The sequence below is a fragment of the Leopardus geoffroyi genome, chromosome X (assembly GCF_018350155.1).
Source record: "Leopardus geoffroyi isolate Oge1 chromosome X, O.geoffroyi_Oge1_pat1.0, whole genome shotgun sequence".
In the NCBI taxonomy this organism is placed as follows: domain Eukaryota; kingdom Metazoa; phylum Chordata; class Mammalia; order Carnivora; family Felidae; genus Leopardus; species Leopardus geoffroyi.
Genome location: NC_059343.1, coordinates 98,876,720 through 98,897,870, shown reverse-complemented (window position 1 = coordinate 98,897,870; position 21,151 = coordinate 98,876,720). Strand labels below are relative to the sequence as shown.

Genomic DNA, 21,151 nt, shown 5'->3' with positions numbered 1-21,151 from the left:
AGGCCTCTCCTGGAGTTACAGAAACTATTTGGTGACTTTGTCTAAAATATCCTCTACTGATTTAAATCCTGCTTTCGAGGCTCAGGCCCTACCTTCTCCTTGACGTCCTTCTTGACCCCATCCACGTATCCTGATCTCTTGTCCATTTTCAAACTTCCTAGTTGAACTTTTATCTTTGCTGCCTCCTGTTTCAGAGACATCCCTCCCCAAGAGATGTTAAGCTTCCTAAGGGTAGGAACATCATTTATAGCGCTTCAGAGAGCCCAGTAAAGTTGGACACACAATAAAAAGTAATTAAGAGGTAGCTAGATTGAGATTTTCCAACAATGTAGGGAGTTATTGCACTTTTCAAACATTTAATTTTGGAATTAAGTTATGAGAGTACTATAAAGTATATCCACACACTTGAGGCACCTGGGTGGCTCAGTCAGTTAAGTGTCTGACTCTTGGTTTCGGCTCATGTCGTGATCTGATGGTTTGTGAATTCAAGCCCCGCAATCAGGCTGTTAGCACAGAGCCTGCTTGGGATTCTGTCTCTCCCTTTCTCTGCCCCTTTCCTGCTTGCTCTCTCTCTCTCTCTCTCTCTCTCTCTCTTTCTCAAAATAAATAAACTTTAAATGAGACAAAATCTTAAAAAAATCGATTATTTTCATTTTAGGTCAAGGTGTTGCCCACTTTCTCCACTATATAATTACTGGGGCTTTTTCCCCCATCTTCGCTACTAATCTGTGGGGGGAAACCATAAGTTCATGCACATATCCTACTGCTCCTCAAAAACTCCCCCCTAGATTTAGCATCTATTGATAATTCTTGCCTGAACCAATCTGCAAAATGACGATTTTCCAACTCGAGCACTCCCTTCATCTTTACTGGTCAGCACATAGTAAGTGAGGGCATTCCCTTCTCCCACGTGACTTCCTTATCTACTTCGTATCGCTGTGGACTTAGGGCTTCCTATTTTTTCAATAGTTCATTGCTGTCCTTAATAATTTTGATGCTCAAATTACCAAGAGTTGATCAGTGGGAGCACTCAGCTATTGCTTTTGATCCACTAGGAAACATTCCGCAAGAGGATATTGTAGTGTAGACTACTGTGGTCAAGAATTTTCGGTGATCTAATTTCTGGGGTCGTTTAAGGGGGTGGGGTAGGGCCAGGCTCCAGGTTTCCCTCTTTTCATCACTCACTGACTCCCCCACAGGAAAGGGCAGGGAAAGGACAGCTCAGAGCTGTTAGTGTGTGTGTGTGTGTGTGTGTGTGTGTGTGTGTGTAGTGTAAAGACAGTGGCAAGGGCCTGTGTTAGAGCAGAGAAAGATGACGGAGGAGAGGACGATGGATGATTACACCAAGTTTCTGGATCATTTTAGGATTGTGATGGCTGCCTTGGGGCACCTAGGCGGCTCAGTCGGTTGATTAAGCATCTGACTTCGGCTCAGGTCATGATCCAGTGGTTCATGGGTTTGAGCCCCGCATCAGGCTCTGTGCTGACAGCTCAGAGCCTGGAGCCTGCTTCGGATTCTGTTTCTCCCTCTCTCTCTGCCCATCCCCTGCTCATACTCTGTCTCTGTGTCTCTCTCTCTCAAAAATAAATAAAACATTAAAAAAATTGTTTTAAAAGATTGGGATGGCTGACTTTATCATTGCTCCCTCCCACACCTCCCTTCAACCATTGTTCAGATAATTCTGCTTAGAGGTTTCAGCTCTTACTCACTGGGCTGAAGATAGGTTGGCCGAAGGATTTTTTGATCAGAAGGATTACCAGGGAAAGAAGGTCATGGAATATCATGCAAGTTTTTGTTTCATTTTCTAGAGGATGGAAGTGTTTTTTTCCATAGTGGGAATTACAAATGGAATCCAGTTATGGTGGTCCCAGGGGAAATGGCCCCTAACATCAGTTTCATTGCCTTTCATTTTTTTTGTAACTTTATTTATTTTGAGAGAGAGAGAGAGAGCGGGGGAAGGACAGAGAGAGAAGGAGAGAGAATCCCAAGCAGGCTCTGCAGTGCAGAGCCTGATGCAGGGCTCAAACTCACGAAAGGCAAGATTGTGACCTGAGCTGAAGTCCAACACTTAGCCAACTGAGCCACCCAGGTGCCCCAGCCTTTCATTTTATAACCCAAGTTCAAAACTCAGACTGCAATTATTTGTTGCTATATGGTGGGAAAGCTTTAATCCAAGCTGAGAGGAAGGAGTTTTTGTTTTTTTCAAATCTCTTTCTAGGAGAGATGTGTATTGAATACAATGCTGATTTTGATAAAAGTTGGCAGTTTAGGCTGAAATTAACCCAGCTGTGAAATAATAAATCGGCTTAAAATGTAAGCTCCAAAAAAATGAATTTCACGAGATTGGGACAATGGGAAGAGCCTTCATTCATTCAGCAATTCATTTAATTCAACAAGTCTACAGGAGCCAGGTGTTGGTGGTGCTAAAACCGAAATGGATGAGTTTCTTGTTTTCATGGAGCTGCCATGGTTGGGGGAAGGCGGGAATAGCCAAGCTGTACAAAATGAATTTCAAAAGGTGATACATTCTGTGAGGAAGAAGAAAAAAACAAAGCAAAACAAACTCAGGGCAGTGCAAATGACTGGGGGAGCACTGGCTAAGGAGTCAGGTGACCGAGATTCTGATCTCAGCTTTGCCGGGAACGGTCTACACCCTTCAGCAAGTCACTTTACCTCTCGGGCCTTATTTTTGTGACTCATACAAGGGTGACTTGAATGTATGAGCTCTGAGCTTCCCTCCTAGTATCGTGTTCTCTGACTTGATTTGAAGACCACCATGACGTCGATAAATCTGAATGCTTACCATTGAGTGAGAAACCAAGCGCACTCTGTGTAATGGGACAGACGTGGAAATAAATCATTATGAAACTGTAAAAAGTGCTATATCTTCTTGGTCCATACACCCCTACACATTAGATGTGTCACGCAATGAGAAATATGTCATTTAAAAATATATACAATTTAGGGGCGCCTGGGTGGCTCAGTCGGTTAAGTGCCCACTCTTGATTCGGCTCAGGTCGTGATTTCACGGTTGGTGGGTTCCAGCCCCGCGTCAGGATCTACACTATTTGGCATTCTCTCTCCCGATCTCTCTTTGCTTGGGATCCTCTTTTTCTCTTCTCTCTGACCTGCCTGCTCATGCTCTCTCGCTCTCTGTCTCGCTCAAAGATAAATAATATTTTGAGCGTGAGAGAGAGCACGAGTGGGGAAGGGGCAGAGAGAGAGAAAGAGACACAGAATCCGAAGCAGGCTTCAGGCTCTGAACTGTCAGCACAGAGCCCCACGCGGGGCTCGAACTCACAAACCACAAGATCATGACTTGAGTCGAAGTCAGATGCTTACCCCACTGAGCCAACCAGACGCCCCTAGATAAACATATTTTTAAAGTATGTCATTTAAAGACTTAAAGAGGGCAATGGGTCAAAGTCACCTCATCCAACGGTCCTGCCAGCGGGACATTAAGTTTTACGCAGGACTATTTCCCCCCCCCCCCCCAACCAAGACTGTAATCAGTTCTAGGATAACAGAAACACCCCTGTTCCTTTTTCCTTTGTATTTCCATTATATTGAGCATACATTAGGTGCTGTGTAAATTCCCGCTGAGAGACACTTCTTGATTACTTGAATAGCGCGGGTTGGCGGCAGACACTGAGGGAAGGAGCTCCACAGGTAGAGTGACACATTTCACCCCAGAGTTATTTAGCCATTTGCTACTGTGCAGCTTTTTTCCCCCTCTTCTTTCGGCCCCTTTTGGAATGCACTATGTTGCGCGTTTTAAATTGGTACATGGTATACGGAGTTGATTGCAACTGCGGTCAGCACCGTGTCAACATGGTGTCTCCATTTGTCCGCAATTGGAATGGCGTACGGACGATACAAGTGGCTGGCTTGAGACGCGGCGCTGTGGATGATTTTCTTTGCAAGCGTGACCTTTCCCCTACGTTTTCACAATAAAATACAAAGCTAATGACGCACGGGGCAGAGGTTTTCAAGCTAGCCTCTGAAGAAGAGGCGCCTGGGCGAGCTGACTTTTTTTTTTTTTTTTTTTAAGTGTGAAATCCAAACCGAAGTCCCTCCCCAAAGGGCACGGTCCCACTGTCGCACCCGCTCGGAAACCCAGGCCAAAGCGTCGGCCGAGCCGTCGTGCCAGCAATCGTCAGCGGGCGCCTTCCAGGGATTTCACGGACTCAAGTTCCCGAACGTCGGAGAACCTTCCAAAATTCCCTTCCCGAAGTCCCCGCCCCCCGCTCGTCTCCGTAGTGCGTCAAAGGCCCGTAGTCGTCATAGGAGGAAAAAAAATGTACGTCGCGCGAGATTCGGCGACGGGATTTCGAAGTTAGGGAACAGCCGCGGCGCACGCGTACTGGCCTCACAACCTCGGGGCGGCACGCGGGTAGGTAGGCTAGAACCCAGAGGAGGGGAGGCAGAGCGTGCTGGTGTCTCCCCCGGTCGCCGCGCAGTGTGTGGGTCTGCGGGTCGCTGGAGGTGCGGAACACCGGGCCTAGCCTGGTCTCCCCGGTGCGCGTGTGACTGCGGCGGGCGCCGTCCTGCGCCTCGGACAGTTGGAGGAGTGCCGCGGGCGTGCGCCCCGGCGTCGGAACGTGAGCGCGTGCTCGCCGTTTCCTTTTTAACGGTCGCCCCCACGCACACACTCCAGTCCCCTGAGAGTTGGTCTTCGCGCCTCGGCGCACCCCCTCCTCACCCGGCCCCTCCCACCGACCCCCCCCCCCCCACCCCGTTCCCGCTCTCTCCTGGTAGGTAGCCGGCTTCATCCCCGGGGTCCCTGCTTGGGGGCGGAGAAGATGGCTGGCGGACGTCTGCTGTTGGGGGGCGACTTCCTGTCGCCGCCGCCGCTGCCCCCCCTCCCGCCGCCGCCGCTGCCGCCCCTCCCGCCGCCCCCGCCCGAGCCAGTGCTGGAGCAGTGGCGCTATAGCCACGAAAGTGACTGGCAGTGGGCTCTGCGGCGCAGCTTCATCTGTCGGCACCTGCACAGCTATCCCGGGGCTGCCCTGGACCAGCTCCTCGCGCTCTCCGCCGCCTGGACCAACCACGTTTTCTTGGGCTGCAGGTGAGGAAGGTGTGAGGGTCGGGTTACGGACCGGGGCAGGGGGCTCGGTGATGGGGATCGGGATAGAGACGGGGGCAGGATACGGATGAGGACTTAGAGGCTGGATGGAGATTGGGAGGTGCTGGAGGACTCCAGAGGGTTCGGTATTGGTCTGGGGGGTTGGCCGCGCGAGGTGGTAGAGGGTGCGGGAATCGCGGGAGCAGCTCCTCCAGGACCAGGGATGGAAATAAAGCAGCACCTGGAAGACGACTGATGAGAGGTGGTCATTGTGGTGGTGGTTTGGGAGGGCGTGGGAAATGACGGATAGCAGAATCTCGGACCTGCGTAGGACCTTCCAAGGATGCGGTAGCCGCAGAGATATTCGACAGTCGGGGCTTCGAGGGTCTGCTGGGCGAGGGGGAGGGGAGGGATCCCTGCTAGTCTCCTCCTGACCACTCCCTCTTTCCAGCCCCATTAAATAAAACAACACCAGCCCCCCAGCGGGGTTTTACTGTGTTCTGCTAGGGAGGCGGTTTGTATGAGGTCTCTTAGCTGCAGGGTCCGCCTTGCTTGTAGATTTGCGCATAATGTGCCTGGACGCAAACAAAGAGATGGATATATCTATTCTAAAAATGGATTGCTCTCCTTTCACCTTGCATGTGATCAGAAGGATTAACATTTGGCCTGTGGGTGAGGTTTTAGGGGTGTGGGTGGGTGTGTGTGCGTGTGCGTGTGTGTCTGTGTCCCTTTCCTAGAACCTGGTGCATGTTCTGAACAGGCCTCTTTGAAAGCTCTTTGCATTCAATGGAGACTGCAGTATGGTTCCAACGCATTAAAACAAAACAAAACAAGACTACTTGGACCTGTGTCCTTCGGAACCCCCCAAACTGATCATTCCTTTGGTAGACTTGAGAGGCTTTTTTTTTTTTTTTTTTTTTTTTTGACACTTCGGGCTTACGGTGAATTTTTTATTAGGATGAGAAATTCTGGAAAATGATCGGATCAAATTGAGCCAATTCAGTTCTAGGAATGACCATAACAGATACAGAAAAATAGGATTGTCCACATCTACCCTTAATTGTTGAACGTAGTATCCAGTATATACTTTGTTTTGCTCACTATTTTTTTCGATCACTCTTTTTTTCCTATCTTCTCTAGGTTAGTATAATTTCTGCCTCCAGAGACCATGATTTCACTGGAGGAACTGGTTACAACTGGGGAAGCCTCAGTTATTAATTTAGATAAATCTAATTGACCTTCACTTAACAATATTGTTTGCAGTTGAAAATGTACTTTTATCCTGTAATTATAGATCTCCTTGATATCATAGAAAGTCCCAGGAAATCTGAATCCTGAAGAAAAAATGTACATGGGGGAGAACAGCTATCCTTTGTGTTAATAATAAATCTTACCTTCTCTCTAGAATGTGAGCTCCTTTGGGGAAGAGGTCTTTACTTTCTTGTTCACACCTTTATCCTCAGTGCCCAGAAGAGTGTCTTCTGCGTAATAGCCACTCAGTATATGTGTGGAGTGAACAGATGAATATAGCTTTATACTGTACAAAATGTATTCATTATTTATGTCTCTCATTTACTACAACAGCCTTGGGAATTAGGTGGTGTCTCATTTTTACAGCTAAATCAATGGAGGCCAAGAAGTTAAGAGACTTTTCCAAGGTCCCGCAGTTGGGGCCAGTACCCAGGTCTTCTGATGCTCTTTCCACTGAGACACAGCTGCCATATTTGGGAAGGATGGACCAGGAGTGAGAGCAAGTAACTGACACAAGTCACATCATTATTATATCTCAGGATTTCTTTCCAAGAACAACAGCCCTTTATGTAACTAGGGCATTAAACAACACGAAACAGGCCAATGGTAGTTGGTGTTAAAAGCTCAAGCATTCAGGACATTTTGTGTGTGTGACATCATTCTTCATCATGTCACATTTTAGTTAAGTCAGTTCCATCCATACAAGAATTGCCATAACATTATCAAATAGCTTAACTGAAGAATAATGTTTGCATTATATCTGATCACATAGATACAGGAGAAAGGGCAAAGGCAAGAAAGAATCTTGGAAGCTAGGGACCAAGTGCCGTTTTCCACTTGAGTCAGGCTTTATGTTAGCTGTCATCTTCAGGTGGGTAAAATCTATATTCCAGTACTTGTTAAGGTTGATGTTGGCAGAGCTCATTTTCTGGTCTCTTCCATGAGAGAAGACTGTTTTGTCGAAGGAACTGCAGAATACATGATGAAACAGCCCGTTCTAAATTTAAATTAATTTGTTGCTGTTCAAAGTTCATCCTTTGACTTTTAGAACAGGTTGCAAATAATAGCACTTTTATTCCCCCACTGGAGGACTTTCTGTGTTCTGTTTTAGTTGGGGCTGAAATAACTCCTCCTAGGTCAAGGATAGCTTTGAAAACTTCTTGATCATAAGACCCAGCCAGGAGGAGCTCCCACATGATCAGGGAGGCAAACCATGTTTCATTCCTTTTGGTGATAGTAGTGATTTTCCTCACAACAAGCTTGAGTATCTTGTAACAGTGGTTCTCAAACTTCAGCCTCAGAATCACCTGTCAGGCTTGTTAAAACACAGATTGCTGGGCCCCACCCCCAGAGTTTCTGATTCAGGAGGTGTGGGGCAGGACCCCCAAGTTAGCATTTCTAACAACAGCTTTATAGGTGATACCAGTCCACACTATGAGAACCACTGCTTTATAGGATAAGCAATGTTTTCCAGTCAGCTTTTTCATCATTTTCCAGGCAGCCAGGAAGCTCAAATAGCTGAAATTATTTCTCTTCACTCTTATTTGTCTGTTTCATAAAAGTAAACAACCTCTCAAGATTTGTTTCTGCAGGCAATTTCTAAGATATGTCCTGTGGCTAAAGAAAAGTTAGCACAGTCTTCTAATCAGCTGTACGTACAGCACTTATATAATTGTTTGTATGAATGCCTAGGGAACCGTGCAGTGTTTTACTTAAAAACTGTAGATAATGCAACAACCATATTTAATAAAGCAGAATGTTTGGTTAAGTGGAGCATTCTCTTTTCCAATCGTTCTTCATCGATAGGATCAGAAGAAGAATCCTGGCCTATTGATCTTTGATGAGATGTTAATAGGAAAAAATATATCTTAAGATGAAACCAGGTGTGCCACCTTGATTATTTGTCTCTTCCTTGTTGATAAGAGACTGGTTTCTGGAAGGTAGGTGGCCAGTTGCGTTCACGTTGTGAAAATAACTTTGCACGTCGGTAGCATGCATCAGCCACCAGCTAAAGAAGTGGGAGTGGGAGCTTTCAAAAGATTGATCAATAATCTGGTTGTGTGTTATTCACTTACGATGTTAGGAGTCTTATTAATAGTTTTGAATAAATAATTTTATACTTGGGAATTCTGATCTTTGCTTAGTTTTGAAACCTCAGATTTTTTTTTTTTTTTGAACCTAGTAGAGCAATTTAATAATTTTTTTTCAATTTTGGAAGCATTGAGGCACCTGGATGGCCCAGTCAGTTAAGTGCCAGACTCTTGATTTCGGCTCAGGTCATGATCTCATGGTTCGTGAGTTCAAGCCCTGTGTTGGGTGCTGTGCTGACAGTGTGGAGCCTGCTTGGGATTCTCTGTCTCCCTCCTTCTCTGCCCCTCCCCCACTCACTCTCAAAAATAAACCTTAAAATATAAATAAATAAAATTTTGGAAGCATTGCTGAATGTTTGTTAAATTTCAAGTGCCACTGTAGATCTTAAGTATGCACCTATCTTTTTTTCACAAATGTAAAATTCATGGGGCACCTGCCTAGGTGGCTCAGTTGGGTAAGTGTCCAACTGTTGATTTTGGCTCAGGTCATGATCTCAGGGTTTGTGAGTTTGACAGCATGCAGCCTGCTTGGGATTCTCTGTCTCCCTCTCTCTCTGCCCCGCCCCTGCTTGCTTGTATTCTCTCTCTCTCTCTCTCTCTCTCTCTCTCTCTCTCTCTCAAAATAAATAAAAAGAATGTAAGATTCATAAGGTGAAATGTTTTTGTCTGTTATAAATCCTCTTTATGTATGCCAGGCATGAGGGGACTTGAATAATGTCCTGATTTCCAAAAGCGTCGTACATAATAAGCTGTCTTTGAAAACTCTGAAAACCTGCCGAGGTTGTTTGGTTTTGTTTTTTAAGCATTTATGATCAAGTGGGTAAATTAATAGACATAAATATATAATACGCATGCATCTTAAAATCACTTGATTAGATTTGCCTTAATGACCTTTATTTACATCATGGTCTCTCTGTAAGAGAATATTGTATAGCCATTAAAACTCATGTGGTAAGGGGCGCCTGGGTGGCTCAGTCGGTTAAGCGTCCGACTTCAGCCAGGTCACGATCTCGCGGTCCGTGAGTTCGAGCCCCGCGTCGGGCTCTGTGCAGACGGCTCAGAGCCTGGAGCCTGTTTCCGATTCTGTGTCTCCCTCTTTCTCTGACCCTCCCCCATTCATGCTCTGTCTCTCTCTGTCTCAAAAATAAATAAATGTTAAAAAAAAAATTAAAAAAAAAAACTCACGTGGTAATGACGTAGAAAAAAACCTATTCTAAGAACAATGCTGTCACCCTACCAGATTGTATATAGATGATCTGATAGGAATTTTTTGGGGGGTGGTATGGAAAGCATAAAAAAGGAATAAAAAGTAAACTCCAAAATGCTAATGAAGTTATCAGTGGTTGAATTTGCAGGTGCTTTGCTTGGTAGATTCTCTAAAATTTCTGGAGTAAAGGTGTTACTTAAATCTACAGAGGTGCCTGGGTGGCTCAGTCGGTTAAACATCCAACTTCAGCTCAGGTCATAATCTCACAGTTGGTGAGTTTGAGCGCCTGCATTGGGCTTTCTGCTATCAGCGCAGAGCCTGCTTCAGATCCTCTGTCCACCCCCCACCCTTCTTCTGCTTTCTCTCTCTCTCTCTTAAAAATAAGTTAAAAAAAAAAAAAATATATATATATATATATATATATATATATATATATAAACCTACAGAAAGAATATAATGGAAAACAGTAATGAAAGCTTTACTGGCTTGGCTTATTTACAATTTGTGGAACCAGGGGCACCTGAATGGCTTCGTCGGTTGAGTGTCCGACTTCCGCTCAGGTCATGATCTCTCGGTCTGTGAGTTCGAGCCCCATGTCAGGCTCTGTGCTGACAGCTCAGAGCCTGGAGCCTGCTCCGGATTCTGTGTCTCTGTCTTGTTCTGTCCCTCCCCCACTCACACACTGTCTCTCCCCTTCAAAAATTAAACATTAAAAAAATTTTTCAGTTTGTGGAACCAGGGGTGCCTAGGTGGTTCAGTTGATTGAGAGTCCAACTCTTGATATCGGCTTAGGTCATGATCCCGGGGTCATGGGATCAAGCCTTGCATCCGTCTCCATGCTGAGCATGGAGCCTGCTTAAGATACTCTCTCTCTCTCTGGGGCACCTGGGTGGCTCAATCAGTTAAGCATCTGACTTCAGCTCAGGTCATGATCTCATGATTCATGGGTTCGAGCCGTGTGTCAGGCTCTGCTGACAGCTTCCAGCCTGGAGCCTGCTTTTGGATTCTGTGTCTCCCTCTCCCTCTCTCAAAAAAAAAAAAAACAAAAAAAAACAAAGATATCCTCTTTCTCCTTTCCTGTCTCTCTCTGTGCCTGGGTGGCTCAGTCAGTTAAGCATCCAACTTCAGCTCAGGTCATGATCTCATGGTTCCTGAATTTGAGCCCCACATTGGGCTCTCTGCCCCTCCCCTGCTTGCACACATGCTCTCTCTTTCTCTCAAAAATAAATAAACATCAAAAAAAATTTTTTTAAAGATTCTTGGGGTGCCTGGGTGGCTCAGTTCAGCGTCTGATTTCGGTTCAGGTCATGATCTCACGGTTTGTGAGTTTGAGCCCCACATCAGGCTCTGCGCTGACAGCCTGCTTGGGATTCTCTCTCCTTCTCTCTCTGTCTCTCCCCCACTCATGCTTGCTAGGTCTCTCCCTCAAAAATAAATTAACATTAAAAAAAAAAAGGTTCACCCCTGCTCACGCACTCGTGCTCTCTCTCTCTCTCTCTCTCTCTCAAAAATAATAGGGGCTCCTGGGTGGCTCAGTTGGTTAAGCACCAGACTTTTGGTTTCAGCTCAGGTCTTGATCTCACAGTTTGTGGGATTGAGCCCTCCGTCAGGCTGTGCACTGACAGGGCAGACCCTGCTTGGAATTCTCTCTCTCCCTTTCCCTCTACCCCTCCCCTACTCGTTCTTGTTCTCTCTCTCAAATAAGATAAACTTAAAAAAAACAGGAAGTAATTTATGGGAATGCAATCCTAAGGGTCTTGTTAAAGACTCTAGGTTAATATTTGCATTGTTCTCTGAAATGTTGAGAGTTAGGGACTATACAGTCTTTCCCATTATTATTTGAGCTGGTTGGGTTTCCTCAGTGTTATGACTAATACTAAGCTGTCTGTTCACAACCTATGCAAAGGTTTATTTTTATAGCCCATGGGTGATGTTGAATTTTGTGGCAGACGTAATGAACAGGGAACAGCAAGTAGGTATAATTATTACTACTGTTGGAAGAAACCCGAGACAAAAGTGAATGGAATGAGCACCGGATGCATGCCATTTACAGCTGTACAGCATATTTGGAATCAGGCCGGAATTGAAGGTCTGGAGGGTATGCCTGGAACTCAAGGTGAGTGGCTTGAGTATAGTACCAACTCAGGTAGCAAAAGTGGCATTACAGGTTTAAGATTTATAGACTTTCATTTTCACAGTCATTTGTGTTCATCCTATACCTTGGAAATTGAACTCCCAAATATGGATGGAAGTGATACATAGAAAGTACAGCGTTTGAGGCTCTACTTTCTGCTGTTTAGATAAGGATAAGTGAACACAAGGTTGCTCTTGGCATTTCAATACCGATTGCAGCAGCAGTAGCAATTATCGGTGGAGAGTGCAGGTTACGACTGAGCTAGCTTGTGGTAATCTGTCTGTGAAGGCCGCCGCGTCTCGATGCTCCGCTTTGCGAGGAAAGCTGTCCGATGGGTGTGGAACCGGTTGTGCCAAAAGTGGGAAACGTTACCCTCCTTCAAGTTCAGAACCTATTCATGTAAAGGGGTGATAGTTACTCGTATTCAGAACTTTCTTCCCAAATGGCACCCAGAGTCTCTCTTTTGGTCATTGGCCAGGAAAGGCTCTCAAGGTAGGAAGGGTGAGTAGGTCCCCATGATAACAAAAACTTTACTTGAGCCCGTATGTTTGTTTCTCTGCAGTTATACGATAGTCTGTCAAGCAGCCAATCTACTTTATAAGGAGCCCTTTTAAAAATCGTTTTGGGGTGCCTGGATGGCTCAGTCGGTTAAGCGTCCGTCTTCAGCTCAGGTCATGATCTCATGGTTCCTGAGTTCAAGCCCCGCATCGGGCTCTGTGCTGACAGCTCAGAGCCTGGAGCCTGCTTCGGATTCTGTGTCTCCCTCTCTCTCTCTGCTCCTCCCTGACTCCTCGTGCTGTCTCTCTCTCTCTCTCTCTCTCTCTCTCTCTCTCTCTCGCAAAAATACACATTAAAAAAATTAACACACAAAAGTAAAAGACCTTAATGGACCTCCACGTGCCCATCACCTGACTTCAGAAATATCAACAGTCTGTCATGCTGTCCTTCTCGTTTCATCTATTATGCCCCCCGTTCCTTGTGGGAGATAGTCTGGAGTATATTAAAATCTTGGGGTACCTGGATGGCTCAGTCAGTTGAGCATCAGACTCTCAATTCTCTCCCTCTCTGCCACCACCTTGCACTCTCTCTTCTCTCTCTTTCTCTAAATGAATAAACTTTCCAAATACTTCAGTATGTATCTGTACCAGATAATTTTTTTAATTTATGTTTTTTAAGTTTATATGTTTGAGTGAGTGACGGAGAGAGAGCAGGGAAGGGGCAGAGAGAGAGGGAGAGAGAGAATCCCAAGCAGGCTCCACACTGTCAGCACAGAGCCCGATGCAGGGCTTGAACGCATGAACTGTGAGATCATGATCTGAACCGAAATTGAGTGAGATACTTAACCAACTGAGCCACCCAGGCACCCCAAGAATTTTTAAAAATAGAGTTATAACGCCATTATTTACACTCAACAAAATGAGCAATAATTTCTTAGAATCATCCAATGTCCATGTTCAGTCTTCTCCATTTGTCTCAAAATGTATTTCTTTTAGGATTTTAAGTAATCTCTACACCCATCGTGAGGCTCGAACTCACAACCCGGTGATCAAGAGTTGCATGCTGTACCGACTGAGCCAGCCAGGTGTCCCTCAAAATGTGTTTTACAGTTGGTTTGTTTGATTCATGGTCCAGACCAGGTCCATACGTTGTATTTGGTTGATCTGTCTGCTTTAACCTGTAAACCCATTCCCCTGTCCTTTTTATTTTCACGCTATTTGATGAAGAAATTGGATTGTCACATAGTGTTTCCTTCGTTCTGGATTTGGCTGGCTATGTTCTTGTGGTGATGTTTAACATATTCCTGGGAATTAGGGGCTTGATTAGGTTTGCGTTCGATTATTTAGAGGGCCAGAATACTTTATAGATAGTGTTTTGAAATTCCTGTCATCACATAAGGGGACACATGTCTGCTTGTCTCATTTTTCGTGATACTAAGATTATAAAGTTCCCATCCACTTTTTTGAATTGAAATTTTCATTGAGATCATTGTAGCTTCACACGCAGTTGTAAGAAATAATACAGAGATGCCCTGCATTCTTTATTCAGTTCCCCCAGTGATAACATTTTGCAAAATTATTGTGTAATATCACAATCAGGATAATGCCTTTGTTCACAATCCACTGATTTTATTCAGATCCCCCCAGTTTTACTAGTACTCGTGTGTGTACTCAACTTACTTAGTCGAGTACAGTTTATTACATGTGTAGGTTTGTGTAGCCGCTACCATAGTCAAGATATTGAACAGTTCAGGTACCACAAGGATCCCTCTCGTGACCCTTTTATAAGCACATCCCTTTCCTTGCCCCTCGTATGCAATATTGTGTGTATCTGTTTATTCCTTTTTATTGCTGAGTATCGTTCTGAGGTGTGTATGTACCAGAGCTTAGCCACTCGCCTGTTGAAGGACTTTTGGGCTGACTGCACGTTTTGGCTGTTACAAATAAAGCTGCTGTAAACATTCACGTACACGTGTTTGTGTGAACATAAGATTTGATTTCTCTGAGATAAACGGCCTAAAAAAAGTGCAGTTGCTAGGTCCTGTGGTAATTGTGTGTTTAATTTTGTAAGAAACGTCCAAGTTGTTTTCTAGAATGGCCGTTCCAGTTTACACTCCTACCGGCAGCATATGAATGATCCGCATTCTGTGTCCTTGTCAGCGTTTGATGTCGCTGTTTTTTTACTTAGCCATTCTGAGGGTGTGTTGTGATACCCCGTTGTGGTTTTAAATTACATGTTCTCTGACGATTAATGGTGTTGGCCATCTTTTTGTGTGCTTATTTGCAGTGCGTCTGTCCTCTTGGTTAAATGTTGTTCACGTCATTTTGTTCATTTGTAAATACATGTTTTTTTGTTGTTTTTTTTTTTAATTTTTTTTTTCAACGTTTATTTATTTTTGGGACAGAGAGAGACAGAGCATGAACGGGGGAGGGGCAGAGAGAGAGGGAGACACAGAATCGGAAACAGGCTCCAGGCTCTGAGCCATCAGCCCAGAGCCCGACGCGGGGCTCGAACTCACGGACCGCGAGATCGTGACCTGGCTGGAGTCGGACGCTTAACCGACTGCGCCACCCAGGCGCCCCTGTAAATACATGTTTTTTATGGTTGCAGTTTGAGAGATGTTTGTACTAGATACTCGTTTTTTGTCAAGTGTGTGGTTTGCAGATATCTCTCCCAGTCTGTAGCTTGTCTTTTCATCCTCTTCGCAGGGGCTTTAATTTTGATGAAGTCCTTCTTACCAATTTTGCCTTTTATGGGTCATACCTTTGGTGTCCAGTATGAGAACTGTTTGCCTAGCCCTAGATGCTGAAGATTTCTCCTGTATTTTTCAATCAGTTTTGTAGTTTTACATTTTACATTTAAGTACATGATACATTTCAAATGAATTTTTGGATGAGAAGTAAGGTTTAGGTTAAGGGTTTGTTTTAAACATTTACTCACTTTTGGGGCGGGCGCAAGGGGGGAGGGGCGGAGAGAGGGCAACAGAGGATCTGAAGCGGACTCTGTGCTGACAGGCTGACAGCCCGATGTGAGGCTCGAACTCACGAACCGTGAGGTCATGACCTAAGCCAGAGTCGGATGCTTAACCGACTGAGCCAGCCCGGGGCCTGTAGGTTGAGGTTCTGTTTGTCGCCTAGAGATGCCCACTTACTCCAGCACCATTGGTTGAAAATGCTGTCCTTCCGCTGTTGAGTTGCTTTTGCAGCTTTGTCAACAATTAGTTGAGCATGTTTCTGGGAGTTGTTTCTGGATTCTTCCCCATCAACTTTTTACCTAATAGATTTAGCAGCCGTTGCTGATTATTTCTTAGTTGCTCAGAGGTACGATTTATACAGGAAAATTCCAGATAAATGCTTGCTTTCTTCCTTTAATACTACCTGTTTTGGAATAATGACTTGATTCCCTTACTGATGCTCAAGTTGTCTCACTTTGCCGGTAGTAGTATATTCAGATTGGCTTCTGAGTCCATTTGACACAACCCATGAGGTCTTTCATAGCTTTCTTGTTTTCAAGCACAGTAATCTCTCCCACGTTCATCTTGTACATTTCCTGCTCCAGACTTGGAATCAGCCATTCCTCCAAGGACCCCGGTTCCTTTTTGTGGGAAATGGTAGAGACCACAATCTGGATGTTAACATCCCAGCCACTCTTAACACTCTTAGTACTTCTATAAATATATAAAGTGGTTATTTACATATAGTATACATATATGATAGAAAAAAATGAATCATGAGTCTATCTGACTACTTGCAAATCAAAGATAAGATCTTCCCCTAAATATTTTAAAGTTTATTTATTTATTTTGAGAGTGAGAGAGAGTGCAAGTGGGTGGAGGGGAACAGAGAGAGGAGAGAGAGAATCCCAAGTAGGCTCTGCGCTGGTAGTGTGGGCCTGAATTTGACGAAGTGAGATCGTGACCTGAGCCGAAATCAAGAGTCAGACGTTTAACCCACTGAGCCACCCAGGCGCCCCCACTTAAACTTCTTGATTTTATGTTTTGTGTCTTCTAATGAAATAACATAATTACTCATTTGATAGGTAAATGTTTTAGAGTAGATTCTTCAGTTTTATAGCCAAGATGCTCTGTTGATAAAGTCCTCTGGGAGCAATTACAAGATTGGCTCATTTAGAAGCTTTTTTCAAAATGACATTCTTGTCTGTTTTAACTATAGATTATATTAATTTAAATAGGTACAGCCCACGCCTGATGGAAAAAATTCTGCAAATGGCTGAAGGTATTGATATTGGGGAGATGCCTTCATATGATCTGATGCTGTCCAAACCTTCCAAAGGTCAAAAACGTCACCTCTCAACATGTGATGGTGAGTATGCTTGTTTCTGGAAGGTGGGATTTGAAGAAACGACATGGCTTTTTCAGAATGATATGAGCGTGGTATGTGATTTTAAATAACATGGGTAACATTGGACTTACGTAAAAGAGTTTTAACTTTTTAGTTACGTACAGTATTTTGTTGTTGTTTTTCCCGAGGATGCTAAATAGAACTGAAAACTAAGAATACTGAGGTCACACGATAATGCTATCCTTGAAGTCCATGCCATGGAACCTCCCTCCAAATAGAAGAGCCTTATTACTCTGATCATTAGAACATCTAAGTAACTAAATCCTCCTGGATGGGTCCAAGATGGACCAGCTTTCTACTGAACGGTGTTACAGGGAGGAAGCTCTAGTGTCTGCTATAGCCTCGACAGAGAGTTCTTCCGTAGCTTTAAATTTGATATCCCCCATAAATCATTAGTTCCCAGCTGCTATTTGTTCTGGAAATGAAACATAGCAAACCGCCCTTTTGTGCTGAATAGGTCGGAACTAAGATTTTGACTTGAAAACCTTTGGGGTCTTTTGATGATTATTATTCTTTGAGTTTTAGTCACAGCTCTGTAGAGAACGATCACAGAGTCACTCACCCCTGGTACCAAAGAGAGAGGCTGTGTAAACGCCACTGGCCGTCATCTCTTTTGCATCAGAGCCATCTGTTCCATTTGCAGGTTTTCAGAAGGGCGCCTTTCAGCACAGGTGGTGTGAGAGTATACTGGAACTACCTCTTCCTCAGTGCACTTCACCTGTGCTTGAACTCATTGGCTACAAAAGTTTCCACCAGTCATGTGTGGTGGTGCCCTGCGTACTTGATGCAGTGGCATATTTTCTATCAAGTTTCTTCCCTTACACTTAGGACAGGGAACATCCGTCCTTATGCTGGAATCCTACGTTGATACTTGAGTCCCTTTGCCTAGATGACCTGAAGTTTTTGTGATGGGAAGTATCTTGTACCGACAGTGCCACTTGCAAATAATACAGTTGGTGCTCTTTTCCTGTTTGCTTCTTTTGAAATATTCCCTCTTTAATGAATTGTAAATTTCACTCATTCTATAGGTCAAAATCCTCCTAAAAAGCAAGCCGGTTCCAAATTCCATGCGAGACCTCGTTTTGAGCCTGTACATTTTGTAGCTAGTAGTTCAAAAGATGAAAGACAGGAAGATCCTTATGGCCCTCAGACAAAAGAGGTAAATGAACAAACACATTTTGCCAGCATGCCGAGAGACGTCTACCAAGATTATACTCAAGACTCTTTCAGTATACAAGATGGGAATTCTCAGTATTGTGATTCATCGGGATTTATTTTCACAAAAGACCAGCCTGTAACAGCCAACATGTATTTTGACAGTGGGAACCCTGCCCCAAGCAGTACATCACAGCAGGCAAACTCTCAGTCAGCTCCTGAGCCTTCACCGTCACAGACATTTCCTGAGTCAGTGGTAGCTGAGAAGCAGTATTTTATTGAAAAATTAACAGCGACTATCTGGAAGAACCTTTCTAATCCAGAGATGACTTCTGGATCTGATAAAATTAATTACACATATATGTTAACTCGGTGTATTCAGGCATGTAAGACAAATCCTGAGTATATATACGCTCCTTTAAAAGAAATCCCTCCTGCTGACATCCCCAAAAATAAAAAACTTCTAACAGATGGTTACGCTTGTGAAGTTAGATGCCAAAATATCTACTTAACCACAGGTTATGCCGGCAGCAAGAATGGGTCCAGGGATCGCGCTACTGAGCTAGCTGTAAAACTCTTGCAGAAACGTATTGAAGTTAGAGTTGTCCGACGGAAATTCAAGCACACGATCGGGGAGGACCTTGTGGTGTGTCAGATTGGCATGCCTTCCTATGAATTTCCTCCAGCTCTGAAACCACCAGAAGAGCTGGTGGTGCTGGCCAAAGATGCTTCTGGGCAGCCGATTTTTAATGCTTCCGCCAAACACTGGACCAATTTTGTCCTTACGGAAAATGCAAACGATGCCATTGGCATCCTTAACAATTCTGCCTCATACAACAAAATGTCAGTTGAATACAAATACGAGATGATGCCAAATCGCACGTGGCGTTGTCGAGTGTTCTTGCAAGATCACTGTTTAGCTGAAGGTTACGGAACCAAAAAAACAAGTAAGCACGCAGCTGCCGATGAGGCTTTGAAAATCCTTCAGAAAACACAGCCCACTTACCCATCTGTCAAAAGTTCACAGTGCCAAACAGGTTCTTCACCCAGGGGATCTGGAAAGAAGAAGGATATAAAGGATCTCGTAGTTTATGAGAATTCTTCGAACCCGGTGTGCACGCTGAACGACACCGCTCAGTTTAACCGGATGACGGTCGAGTACGTGTACGAAAGGATGACGGGCCTCCGATGGAAGTGCAAGGTGATTCTGGAGAGCGAAGTAATTGCAGAAGCAGTTGGGGTGAAGAAAACCGTCAAATACGAAGCTGCTGGAGAAGCTGTAAAGACCCTCAAAAAGACCCAGCCGACCGTCATTAACAACTTGAAGAAAGGAGCTATTGAAGATGTGATTTCAAGAAATGAAATCCAGGGCCGCTCGGCAGAGGAGGCTTACAAACAACAAATCAAGGAAGATAACATAGGAAATCAGCTGCTGAGAAAGATGGGCTGGACGGGTGGCGGGTTAGGTAAATCTGGCGAGGGCATTCGGGAGCCCATCTCCGTCAAAGAGCAGCATAAGCGAGAAGGGCTGGGTCTCGATGTAGAGAGGGTGAACAAAATCGCCAAGAGAGATATTGAACAGATCATCAGAAACTATGCCCGCTCGGAGAGCCACACGGATTTGACTTTCTCTACGGAGCTGACTAACGATGAGCGGAAGCAAATACATCAGATTGCCCAGAAGTACGGTCTTAAGAGTAAGTCGCATGGGGTAGGCCACGATAGGTACCTGGTGGTAGGTAGAAAGAGACGGAAGGAAGACCTCCTAGATCAGCTCAAACAGGAAGGCCAGGTGGGGCATTACGAGCTTGTGATGCCTCAAGCAAATTGAGATGTTGCTAATTTATTTTGGAAATGCCCGACGAGGCAGATTTGTGAATTACAGAAATGCTACATGTCCTGACTGCAGAGTATATTCATTCTTAAGATGTTTCACCTTGTTCATTTCATATAGTGCTTTATTAGGTATTGGAACCCGAAGAATTCGGTCCACTTGTATTAGCTTCATTCAGCAGAGGATACTGTGCGGTTATTGTTTGTGTCTCTGATATCGCTGTGTCCCTCAGATTTTGCTAGTTTGTACAAAGCAAGAACACACGTCCAAATGGAATTTCACCCCGAGAAAGAAATTCTCATTTGAAAGGGCATAGCACAGCAATCTGCAACAATATGTAAAGTTGATATCGACGACAATAAAACTACCGTCTTAATTCCAGACTTACTGAAAATGTCAGATCGTTTTGTATTACTATTTTCATCTTTGTGTGAAGCCAGTTAAAGAATGTTTAACAGTAAATTGTGCTGTACGTGTAAATGTCCTTACCGACTAAATGATGTAAAACTTTCTTAAAGTAATTTTAGTGTTCCTTTATTTATAACTTCTACCATGTGGTTTCCAGAATATTGAAAGTGATTTACTGTATCTTGTGATATAGGAGTTTTAACCAATTCTAGTTTTCATGCTGAGAGAGCACTACTTGAGAGAGCAGTTGAAAAGTTTCAAAAATTTTGATTCAGTCTGAAGAAAGGAAGCTGGAGCTGTTTGTTCTTGGTGCCTTGCAGAGAGACTCACAGCAACTCTCCGTTATAGCTTTTTCACACGGTTTGGACGTACCGCACGTCCAAGGCGGCCACAACCGTGGTAGAACTTGGTAAAAAGACTGCAGTTACATTGGTGCTTTGATGAAAAGGTCAGTTGGCCAGTCCCTCTCTCAAAAAGCTTACCAAGCCCCAAAAGCCAACTTTGTAACATATTTAAAACTGCTATTTTCGCTTATTTCTGGAATGTAAAAAAAAAAAAAAAAAAATGTATAAAAAGAATTAGCATATGCTTCCTGAATAAAAAGGAGCCAAAGTTGATCAAAATGGTGGCGTGCTTATTTCCGGGCAGCAGCCTAGTGGCGACACTTTGGATCTTTGGAGGGGGAAGTGGTGTTTGCACAAAATATTTCCACCCCAGAGCGCATGTGGATGAACATAAAAGGACTTGGCAGATAGGAACAGCTAGCCAGTCACCCGTCACGTTTTCCTATGGCCCAGCCTGCTGGCTGCAACCAGATCTCAGGCTGTTTGTTTACTTTTACGTGATTTGGGTTTTGTATCTCAGAGCAGGTATTAATATTTACAGTATTACTATTTAGAGAGGACTATTCATATCGATAGTTAAACACTCCCAACGAAATGACAGGGCAGTTAGGTTGCTCACAGTGTCTTAAAACGTTTAGCACCGTATCTGACATGCAGTCGGCCCACCATAAACAGTAATTTCCTTTCCCCTCTATTTTGCATGAAGAAGCTGTCCATGGTAGTTAAACCGATATTTTAAACATCTAAAGGGATTCACTTTTACACCTGGATCTCCATCTTTTAGTCACCCACGGTGATTAACTG

The 21,151-nt window shown here is 44.2% G+C and overlaps 1 protein-coding gene across 1 annotated transcript; it reads left to right on the top strand.

Moving 5' to 3' along the window:
* The first annotated feature begins 4,359 nt into the window (after positions 1 to 4,359).
* On the top strand, positions 4,360 to 20,626 carry NKRF (NFKB repressing factor). Its single transcript, XM_045471087.1, has 3 exons — positions 4,360 to 5,068; positions 16,437 to 16,567; positions 17,635 to 20,626. Exons 1-3 carry the CDS (start codon positions 4,803 to 4,805, stop codon positions 19,590 to 19,592), a joined length of 2,355 nt encoding a protein of 784 aa, XP_045327043.1. The 5' UTR covers positions 4,360 to 4,802; the 3' UTR covers positions 19,593 to 20,626.
* The last annotated feature ends 525 nt before the right edge of the window (positions 20,627 to 21,151 follow it).

Coding starts and splice junctions, on each gene's coding strand:
- NKRF (XM_045471087.1), top strand. CDS start 4,803: ATGGCTGGCGGACGTCTGCTGTTGGGGGGCGACTTCCTGTCGCCGCCG. Junction 5,069..16,436: donor CACGTTTTCTTGGGCTGCAG/GTGAGGAAGGTG, acceptor TAATTTAAATAG/GTACAGCCCACGCCTGATGG. Junction 16,568..17,634: donor TCACCTCTCAACATGTGATG/GTGAGTATGCTT, acceptor CTCATTCTATAG/GTCAAAATCCTCCTAAAAAG.